Source organism: Coregonus clupeaformis, chromosome 1 (assembly GCF_020615455.1).
Source record: "Coregonus clupeaformis isolate EN_2021a chromosome 1, ASM2061545v1, whole genome shotgun sequence".
NCBI lineage: Eukaryota > Metazoa > Chordata > Actinopteri > Salmoniformes > Salmonidae > Coregonus > Coregonus clupeaformis.
In genome coordinates this window covers 45,670,723-45,682,121 of record NC_059192.1, presented here as the reverse complement: position 1 = coordinate 45,682,121, position 11,399 = coordinate 45,670,723, and the positions used below count along the sequence as shown (strand labels likewise).

The window sequence follows — 11,399 nt, the reverse complement described above, 5'->3', positions numbered from 1 at the left end:
CTTACATAAACTTTTGGTGAATTTACGAGGCATTGCTAGACAAGACATTGATAGATACAGATGACCAAGATATAGCCTATGCGCACGGTTCTCTGTCTGCCTGCCCCGATTCCCTCTCTCCCTCGCCTGCTCCTCTTTCTCTTCGCTATGAAAAACGCTAGCGTGTGTTTGGTCTTCGGTCTGTTGCGTGTAGAATAGCTCAGCCTACTCATTGATAGACCCTACTTTAGTGAACTTGAGCGAGCCAAGAAATCGCAAAATACAGCATTGCGATAGCCTATAGCTCGTTCTTTTACTGTGAAAGATGCGAGAGTTTGTGTTCTCGAAGTAGACTACGGAAAATAGTTTCCTCCATTGCAAAAAATACTGAATCTTAGGAGTCGAGAAGCTTGACACCCAAAAATGGGAGTCGACGGTCAACGAGTCGAGGAATCGATTATTTTGGAGTCGACTCCCAACCACTAAACTACAGCAAGGAAGCTACACTATATACATAAAAATATGCGGACACCCCTTCAAATGAGTGGATTCGGCTATTTCAGCCACACCCGTTGCTGACGGGTATAAAATCGAAAATGAGTGGATTCGGCTATTTCAGCCACACCCGTTGTTGACAGGTGTATAAAATCGAGCACACCGCCATGCAATCTCCATAGACAAACATTGACAGTAGAATGGCCTTACTGAAGAGCTCGGTGACTTTCAACGTGGCACCTTCATAGGATGCCACCTTTCCAACAAGTCAGTTTGTCAAATTTCTGCCCTGGTCAACTGTAAGTGATGTTATTGTGAAGTAGAAACGTCTAGGAGCAACAACGACTCGGCCACGAAGTGGTAGGCCACTCAAGTTCACAGAACGGGACTGCCGAGTGCTGAAGCGCGTAGTTCATAAAATAATCTGTCCTCGGTTGCAACACTCACTACTGTGTTCTAAACTGCCTCTAGAAGCAACGTCAGCACATGAACTGTTCATCTGGAGCTTCATGAAATGGGTTTCCATGGCCGAGCAGCCGCACACAAGCCTAAGATCACCATGCGCAATGCCAAGCGTCGGCTGGAGTGGTGTAAAGCTCACCGCCATTGGACTCTGGAGCAGTGGACTGGTCCATACAGAAATGGTTTGTCGAAATCGATGTGGAAGAACTTGACTGGCCTGCATCGAACACCTTTGGGATTAATTGGAATGCCGACTGCGAGACAGGCGTAATCACCGAACATCAGTGCCCGACCTCACTAATGCTTGTGGCTGAATGGAAGCAAGTCCCCGCAGCAATGTTCCAACATCTAGTGGAAAGCCTTCCCAGAAGAGTTGAGGCTGTTATAGCAGCAACTCCATATTAATGCCCATGATTTTGGAATGAGATGTTTGACGAACAGGTGTCCACATACTTTTGGTCATGTAGCGTAGTTAGCAAACCAGCTTTCCCGCCTTGTTTACTAGCTAGGTAACTTAGCATCTGACTGAAGGTAACATTACCCAGAGTAGCTAACGTTAACTGCTAGAGAAAAAATAGTTTGCTAACGTTTGCTATCTAGTTACATACTGTACATACTGTAACTAGTTACACGTGCACACACCAATGACTAGCTAAGCATCAGCAGTAGATAGGTACTGGTAACTTTGTCACAGAAGCAAATTGGTGGTTAAAATATCGAATTCAAATTGTTATAAATTCAGTTGTTAAATTATGCACCCATAAGATTTCAGGCCGTTTTCAGTCATATTCTGCCTATGTCAAATAGCGGCCACAACGGATAGACCTGATATCACCCATAATTCGACGTCCATGGACTTCACGTGCTGAGTGGGCTGTTAGTTTTATACAAATAATTGTAAATGTTCAGTTATAAAACTGATTGTTTATTTATGATGAAAAGTATTGATGATGGGTGAACTGTTGCTTCATGTCTTGTATGTGTGCGCTTACTGTGACTGTCACCCTGGTATTGTCTACTAGGTAGCTAGCTACTTCCCACGACGTTGCCGGACAGTAGTGCTTGTCAAGTGGGAGCGAAGGGCACTGTGTCCCAGTGTTGTTGTTGCCGTTTTGTTGTAGATCATGGGTAGTGGGTTCGATTCCCGGGTCCATCCATATGTAAAATGTATGCATGACCGTAAGTCGATTTGGATAAAAGCGTCTGCTAAATGCCATATATTATGCCCTCCCCATTGAGTAGTAGACTGTATGTATCAAGGTGACATCTAGATGGTTATCAATATTAGTTATTTATTGTGTAGGCTGCTATCCTACCTGAAATAAAATTATGTGTGAGGAAGAAAATTGCCACGTAGCTACCGGCGACACTACCATGATACCTAGTAGGAGCCACTTCAAGTCCGCAGGCACAACACCAGTCGTTGTGGTGCAGCCCAATCAGCCACGCAAAACGGTCTTGAGTGACAACAAATCTGCCCACTTAGCTGATTCGCTTGCCATACACCCACTCCTTTCGACACACCCACTCGCCCAAACTCCGGTCGCCATATTGGGCTGCAGCTACCCATACTTGGTTAAGAGTGTTGGGCCAGTAACCGAAATGTTGCTGATTCGAATCCCCGAGCCGACTAGGTGAAAAATCTGTCGATCTGCTCTTGAGCAAGGCACTGGCCTGCATCGAACACCTTTAACTCCTGTAAATTGCTCTGGATAAGAGCGTCAGCTAAATGACAAAAAATTTAAATCTTGCTCAGTCTACATTACATTTGCATTTTAGTAATTTAGCAGACGCTCTTATCCAGAGCGACTTACAGTTAGTGAGTGCATACATTTTCATACTACCTTTAAATTGAAGTTAATCTCAATATGACCTGCCAGATACAGAAACCCCATTAGAAGAAAAAACTTGAAAACCAAACCCCATTACATTTTTGCCCATAATTGTGAGGTAAAAAAAAAACTTAACATAAGTCATGATGGGTTTTATTTTTTTAGTTAGTTCTGGAGTCAAATATACGTTTCACTATAGCTTTTAGTTTTTCAAACGGGGTTTGTTATATATTTTATTTCAGTTTACTAAATTGTTTTTTCATGATTCGTTTTTGTTTCAATTTTAGTTTACTATAATAACCTTGGTCCATACTGTCTATACACACCATGTTTTTATATTCCGGACTCTGACATTGCTAGTTCTGATATTGCTCGTTGTTCTTAATTTCTTGTTTTTAACTTCTTCTAATACAATATTTGTGTATTAGAATTGTACTGTTAGACAGTTACTGCACTACTGGAGCTCGAAACATAAGCAGTTCGCTGCACCTGCTTTAACATCTGCTAATATGTGTAGGCGATAAATAAACTTTGATTTGACACGCCATTACATTATATAGTATTTATAAAGTGCTTGTGTCCCAAAGAAAACAAACCCTAATTTCTCAAGTCAATCAGTCCCATATATAGCCTAATAGGTCACTGTATTTCCGGTGCCTACATCTATAAAGAAGCTATACAGTGATTGATAATGTATACTTATTTGACTGTATGCTATAGCCTAAATTACTTATTGCTTGGATACACAGTACAGACAGACAGTAAAGATGGGGGTGATGCATGTAATCCAGGAAAGTTAAAGAGGGTAGCCTATATTTAATTGGAAATGGCACGATAAAAATGTAATAGAAGAGAAGATAATAGATACAAATAAATACGAATACATCATGCATTCATAATTCCAAGAAGGTAAAAAATTGTCTGCAAACCAGCAGAGCAGACATGGCTATTAGCTAGATTATAGCTAATGATGAAATAGCTACATTTTCTGAATTGTGGCTACATTAGAGTCAATCAACTGAAAGCCAAATGGTATAATTTCAAGCAAGACAGAGGGGCAATTAAAAAAGATTTCTCTCCACTGTCCTCCTTGTGTGATGTCACCAGTGGCAGAACTGTTGTAATTGACTTGGTAGGGGTTGATCATTTCGTGCCCTGGTGTAGCCTCCCGTGCTCGAAAGTAGAAGGGAGTAGCATCTTTTACCGAGGCGATCGTGGCTCCCGAGGCCGCGATCGAGTACCGCCAAGCCGGACATCTCACGCCGGAAAATATGGAGGCTGTAGCCGACGAGCTGCGGGCCGGCTCTCAGATTCCGGTTACTATCGATCAAATAGTTAACGATACACTAGTGGTTACGCTAACCTATCAAGAAAGGAGCTACATGGGGATATTACTCGATTGCAACAAAAAGTGAGTCTTATTTTTTTCGAATAATGTTATACATTTATCACAAAGTAATTATCTAGCTAACGTTATCCTGCTAGTGTTAGCTGGCTAATCTAGCTAGATAGCTACATGGGCCTTCATACAAAATACTCCAAGGGGGTTTAGCTAACTTGCTAGTTAGTTAGCCAGCTAACGTTAACAGATTTGCTCACTTTTACAGCCAACATATTAATAGCATATAAACACGTGTATCACTACTATGAAACTTGGATAAAGCCAAAAACCATGTGAAAGTAACATGCGATGGGCATTTCAAGAAAAATTATGCCAACGTGGGTACCACAGACGGTTAGTATAGATATATTTGTGGGTACCTTAATACCTCATTGTTAGCTTAGCTATCAAGCTAGTTCACTGTTTGCTAGATTTAGACTGGCAACAATGTATCCAACTATGGCAGGCCTTGCTGAAACACCCTTTCTCATATTACACTTTTGTATATGCATTCTTATAATTCATCGATCAACCTACATCATGTTTTAATAGTTAGGCCTATGTAAAGTGATGGGCATCACACCATTTAATAATTTAGCCGACTTCTGGTGCCTTTACTGTAGGCCTAGGTTGAAACTCACAAAGTCATAGAATTGTACCCTTATAATGATACAATTAGGTCTATTTATAAATGATTGACCTGAAACTCAAAATAAGAGATTATACAGCTGTTAAAGATGGCACTCGTTGTTGAGTTATCAAGGAGGTTACAGACACCAGCAAAACTAGGCTATAGGCCTACTTTGTGCTTGACAAAGGGAACTAGAGTAGACAATGTTGGCTAGAAATCACATTTAGGCCTATGTATAGGGTGTTAACAATGGGTAGCCTAAGGTATAACATTTTCTTCGAATGATTGGTATTAATATGGGGCATGTGTTATCTGGCATCACACCAGGACTCTAGTCACATGTTCTGGCCTTGTGTTGCACTAGCACAGTGCAGTGAGTGCAACTTTAAATTCCACTGGGTTTATTTATTTATTGTCAGCATCAGAATCTTAACAGCTTTTCCTGTAAGTAGGCCTACATGTTCATGTGATCAATCACTCCAAATGCCCTGAGATTCACCTTCCCCTGTGGCTTAAACAAAGAACAGTGTTTTGGCATACAGGCCTATTTTGGCTTGTCGGTGTCAAAATGTGAGTTCTTCTTCCTTTAGGTTTATAAAAATGCATTTCCCTTCATTGTGTGTCTCCAGTTTCCATGTCATCTGTAATTTTTTGCAGGATCTCTTTATTTGGTTATGGGGTATACATGATTAAATGGCAACAGTGTTTGAGTCATGGCCGGTTAACCGCTATGTCCTTGTATACAGCCTAGGCCAGGACTTTCTGTACTGCCTGTGTCAATCATTGCGACGGCTGAGATTTTGTTGCTCAAGAAGGGCCTTTAAAGGTCTCCCCCAAAGCACAGGAAACGGGCCTTGCCGAGCCGCTTTATAAAAATGTGCCAATAGCTGCTCATGGGGAAACGCCTTTCGGGCTTCCCAAATGTGTTTTAATTAATATTCTCATAGCACACAAGCTCCCAGCAGACATTGATGTGAAAACAAGTGAATCCCCTGGCTCTCTCCGGGTCCCGATTGATTCATGGGATTGTTTTTGTTCAGTCAGATGGAGTGGAGGGGGGCTCCTGGGTATCCTGTAGTCTCTTTGTCTGCTGTCTCTGACAGCAGAGCACAGCCATGTTGCTGCTGCTGCCTTAGCTGCTGTCAGCTACCTTTCAAGGGGCTGCTTAGAGAAGCCAGGCTTGGACGCATTACATCTGCAGGTCCACTGGCATGACAAGGAACGTGAATTTACTGAGAAAACACACTCCAGCTCTTTCAGTTTGTAGCACACGGCTGGAGGGCAGGCTATAGGCTAGCTAGACAACGACCTGCTTGCTTGCTGTCTCCCAACCCCCACTTCAGTAGAAACCCTAATATAGGTGATGAGTTGAAAGTGCAATGTTCTAACAAAGGAAAATATTTTTTGATGTTGCCTTTTTTATAGTATTGAAATAATTGGGACATGAAAACTACACTGATTAGGTTAATTCATTAGGAATTTGGAAGTGGGTTTTGTAAACTACCTTGTTCACAGCATTAACATATGTTGTAAGTAGCACTTAGCATCTGTTGTTTGATTATTGTGTCTTCTACACGAACTGAAGTGTTGCAACCATAAGGGCTTTCATAAGTGGTCCGACAGGGTCAAAGGAGTGCATCTGTTGCACATAGATTTAGTTGAGTTAATGTTCTTGAACAGGAACTTAGTGAATTGAAGAGTTGGAATTCCTGCTTTATTCACAAGGAGAATGTTGAGTGCAAACAATTTGACTTTATCATGATTGGATGCAAACACTCAGAAGCTACAAAACATACTAAAGTATTTATTTTCACTGTTTTCTTATAGGACTGGGCTTTTCTGCCTACCAGATGTCACGACAAAGCCAATGGAGTGCCCTGCATTGAAACCTGGTTGTGAAATCCCCGAAGTCCTGACAGCGGAGCCGGTGACTAAACCACCCAGCCAGGCTTCACATCATAGACCAAAGGATGAAAACACGCTCCCTGAAAATGATCCACTAGGTGCCCATCTCCCTGCCCCTCTGCCCACACCAGTGCCCGCCGGGCAGGCTCCATACCCTCCTTATTTTGAAGGAGCTCCCTTCCCTCAGCCCATATGGGTGCGCCACAGCTATGGTCAATGGGTACCTCAGCCACCACCGCGAACAATCAAGAGGAAGAAGAGGCGGACCCGAGAGCCCGGGCAGATGACCATGAGCACCATCAGACTCCGCCCCCGGCAGGTGTTGTGCGAGAAGTGTAAGAACACGCTGAACAGTGACGAGGACAGTAAAGATGGGATGCCTACCACCAAGACGTCTAGAAAAGAGAACGCGCCATACAGTGATGAAGACTCCAAAGAGGGGTCCATCAAGTTGGCCAGGAAAGAGGATGCAGACGCCACCAAGGATAACAACAAGAGACGGGAGAACGGCCCCACTGGCTACGACGGCAAGCGGCTCCGGAAGGACAAAAGGGATGAGGAACCAAAGTTCCCTGCAGCGGACATCATTCCCCACAGCCCAGTCATCAAGATTTCGTACAGCACTCCGCAAGCCAAGGTCGAGGTCATGAAGATCCCAGCTCGGGTCCATGGCTCCGTCAAGCCCTTCTGCCCCAAGCAACTGATGCAGAACGGCCTGAGAGACCACCAGGGCAAGGTGCCTGAGACCACCACCCTAACCCAGACTCAGGAGCAGCGCCACATCCTGGACGCCACCAGGACGGGCCTGACCGTGTCCATTCCCAAACTCAAGCTCCCCAGGCCCCTAACAGCCAGCCTGGACCTCCCCTCCCCAAAGATCCGCGTGACGACCCTGGGGGACGGAGAGGACAGCCTGACGGTGTACGAGGCAGAGCTGGTAGAGAGGTCAAGGAAGAAAGGCCCCAGGGTGCCAGTCCCTGGTCCCCTGCCCCACTCGGAGGACTCTGAGGAGAAGACCCCCATGGAGCTGTGGTCAGGGAGCTCCGGAGAGGAGGCAGACCGAGGCCACAGTGACCTCACGCTGCTCATCAACTTCCGCAAGAGGAAGGCGGACTCCTCCAGCCTGTCTGTGTGCAGCACCGATAGCCTGGACGAATCAAAATCCTTCAGCTCAGACGGCACGCCCCCGGAGCTGTGCGACCTGGCTCCCGGAGAGCACATCTCATCTGTGTCTTCCTCGTCGATCTCGCAAGACAACAGCAAGACTGTGCCGCCGCTCACCGTGCGCCTGCACACGCGCAGCATGACCAAGTGTGTGACGGAGGAGGGCCATGCGGTGACCGTGGGAGACGTGGTGTGGGGGAAGATCCATGGGTTCCCCTGGTGGCCGGCGAGGGTGCTCCACATCAGCGGCAGCCGCAAAGAGGAGTCTGTTAACTGCGAAGCCCAGTGGCCAGAGGCTAAGGTGGCCTGGTTTGGCTCACCCACTACCTCCCAGCTCTCCGTTGCCAAACTCTCTCCCTTCCGGGAGTTTTTCAGGTCGCGGTTCAACCGCAAGAAGAAAGGGATGTACCGGCGAGCCATTGTGGAAGCTGCCAAGGCTGTGGGCCACATGAGCCCCGAGATCACCTCTCTACTCACCTCACACTGCGAAACGTAGGTGAGTCCACAACACTCAGACAATTTGAGTTTGTTCACTAAATACACAGTAGTCCGGTACCTTGGATTAATGCTACATGCTGGGCAATGGTTTGGGCACTGAGCTCATTCAAATCTTAATGCAGAATACACCTTCTCGTTGAATGCCTAAACTAAGTTTTTGCTCACCACACCCTTGTATGGTAAAATATTCTTAATTGAGTGATTTTGTTTGACTGAACCCAGGGACGTATGATTTGGTCTCAGTCTGCCTACCACTAGTTGTCATAAAACATTATTAGGCCTGATCATATGAATCGAAAGCACAAGCCCTTGTTCCCTTTGAATTCTTTTGTTGATTGGTCTGTGGAATCAGACCCCATGTAGCCAAGCACCAGGTCATTCACCTACACCTAGGTTAAATATTGTCTCAGGGTGATATGACTGCCAGACAGCTCCCAGGGCCACTGTTTGCTGTGGTGAAGCCCCAGTAGCCATGTGAAGGTACACCTGCACTAAGCTATGTTCATAATGCACACAATAAGCTTTTGAGAATGCCATTCTTTCCGTAACTCATAATGGAAATAGTTTTGCCACGTCAGCTGTCCAGAGATCAGTCTTTAAAGTGTCTGAAATCCATTGTGTGCATTACTCAAGAGTGACTTCTGAAAGAAGATAGTGTCTTGGGTTCAGTTAGAAATGTTCCATATTTTGAATGGTCAAGTGAGAATCCATCTATTCTGTAAACATGCATAACTCTTCCAGTGCAAAGTCTAGGCCCGTAGTTAGAATGTCCCTCCATTGGAAACCGTACTGCCATTATTTGCCTAATCTCATTACTCTGTTTGCTCTCTCTCTCTCTCTCTCTCTGTAGAGTCTGAAGACTGAAGAATGGTCTTCTTTCAAAGGCTTTGCGGAACTCTGACTCTTGAGTCGTCTATCCCCAGGAGAGAAAGGAAGCGTGTGCAGTTGCTAGGGTCACTATTTATACAGTGTCGTCTCCCCCCACCCCCGCTCCCACATGGCTGGAGGAAAATGGCCGCCCAGGTGGAGTGTTGTTGACTGGATAAGGGAGCAAGAAATGCCAGTCTGAGGCATCTCATGGACTACAAGGAACAGTTCTTCAATTATTGTATTTTTATTTTTAACCATATCAATAGAAACACACTACAAATCAGAATGTATTTATTATCTGTAACCATTTATTATCCACAACAATTTAAGTTGACCTTTTTACAATTCCTTAAGATCTCCATACTGCTGCTTTTGTAAACATCCTCCCGACCGATTGGTCGTGAAGTAGTTCAATGACAACCAGTCAGAGGGCCTCGTCAGGTCTGTTCAGTCCCAGTGCCATCCTCATTGGAAGCCCACCCACTTTTTTTTCGAACAGACTGTATATCCGCATTTCTGGTGAAAAGTCTTACACTAAGTTTTTTTACTTTCCAAATATGACAATGTGAAAGTGTTCCATCCAGAGATGGTACTGTAGTTTCTTCTATCATACCGTGATTCATCCTTGTAGCCTTCTTCAGCAGTCCTAGTTGGAAATGTCGATGTAATGTTATTTATACGTTTTTCAAACATTTGTCTCTTCCATTTTGGTTTGAATACCTTAGAAGTGTGGTATGTATTGGTCGTTGATGAGAGATCCCAAAGTTCATTTCTACTCACTTTCATTATTTAATGTGTCATTTAAAGAAAAGCACTTTATCTGTACCTTGGTGGCCTGCTGTAAGCTCATTGTCCTTTCACTAACTGGAGTTACAGCACTGCCAGGCAGCGGGAGTTCATATCACGGTTGACTATCGATGGCCTTGGAGAATACTTTTTTTATTTAAGTTTTGGGACACCAGAGATTGAACCTTTCAGGGGTGGTTGTGTACACTGTATTCTTGCATTTTTGTCTCGGGTGTGTCTTTGTACATTCTTTCAACCCACCCTAGTTCTAGCCCCATCAAATGTTTCCACTGGAGAAAATTGTCAAACCCTATGCATCAATTAAAGCTTGATAGTCACTCGAAAATGCTGTAAGAATACTGTGAATTCAACTCTAGTGTGCTGGTGAAGGGTGCGGGAGATAGGTGGCTACTCTGTATGCTCACTACTGGCTACAGGTTGCAGACTGCAGTCCGGAGAGGGAGAGACTGCAGGATCAACCTTTATTGACCTTGGAGTTGAAAGCAGCACTGTTGGAAAGAAGGGGGAAGGGAGGGACAGCAGCGGCAGGAACCATGGGTTGTTCAGTAGGCACCAAACAGAAGAAAACAGGCAAGGACTACCTGGACTTGTCCAATAGAAATCGCTTATTTGAGCTTTCTGTTGCAAAACTCTAATGAACACGAGCCAGAGCTCCTGTAGCGTTTTGTGTTCCATTTTGAATCCCTTTGGTTTTCATTGACTCTTTAGGAAGAGTGGGGAAGGAGAGAGTGCCTAGCTCCCCCTTTCACCTGGTTTATGATTAAGATGGAAGCAGATGTCAGGAAATTCCTGTATTTGATGAGCTACATGGCTGTCTGCTGTTGCCCACATTGGTCAATGTTATTGGCTATTTTCTGTTAGATTTTTTTTTACATGTACATAAAATAAAATATACTGGCAATACTTGTGCTGTCTGGTTTGTGTATATTTCAATGTACTGCTATTAATTTTGACTAACTTTATGTAGTTTAGCTCTCACCTGTGTGTCAGCACCACTACTGTGCTGTAAGTCTGGTCTAGCCAGGTTTACCTTTATGCAACCATTCACCACCTCGTTTAACTCGGTTAAGTGAGGCAGTATCTGTTAACTAGTGTAACTCAACTACTTGTCCTCCACTAGCCAGACTAGTCATATGATAGCCATCCTCTCTTTATTATCACAGTGATTTGCTACCAGCTGATTTTGTAAATGGTGGAACTGTTCTTCAACTCATTTGGTGTTTTGTTGATGGTGGTGGAAAACACTGTCTGATGCGCTGCTCCAGAATCTCCCAAATGTGTTCAATTGGGTTGAGATCTGGTGACTGAGACGGTCATGTCATATGGTTTTCATGCTCATCAAACAATTGACCACTTGTGCCCTGTGGATAGAAAT

General features: G+C 44.4%; 1 protein-coding gene across 2 annotated transcripts; it reads left to right on the top strand.

Moving 5' to 3' along the window:
* The first annotated feature begins 3,718 nt into the window (after positions 1 to 3,718).
* Positions 3,719 to 10,927, top strand: LOC121569275 (PWWP domain-containing protein 2B). 2 transcript variants are annotated; one of them, XM_041880091.2, is made up of 3 exons: positions 3,719 to 4,179; positions 6,608 to 8,341; positions 9,198 to 10,927. In XM_041880091.2, exons 1-3 carry the CDS (start codon positions 4,040 to 4,042, stop codon positions 9,202 to 9,204), a joined length of 1,881 nt encoding a protein of 626 aa, XP_041736025.2. In that variant the 5' UTR covers positions 3,719 to 4,039; the 3' UTR covers positions 9,205 to 10,927. The 2 variants fall into 2 exon arrangements, with proteins under 2 accessions (XP_041736025.2, XP_041736033.2); XM_041880099.2 differs by having other exon boundaries at positions 6,608 to 8,345.
* The last annotated feature ends 472 nt before the right edge of the window (positions 10,928 to 11,399 follow it).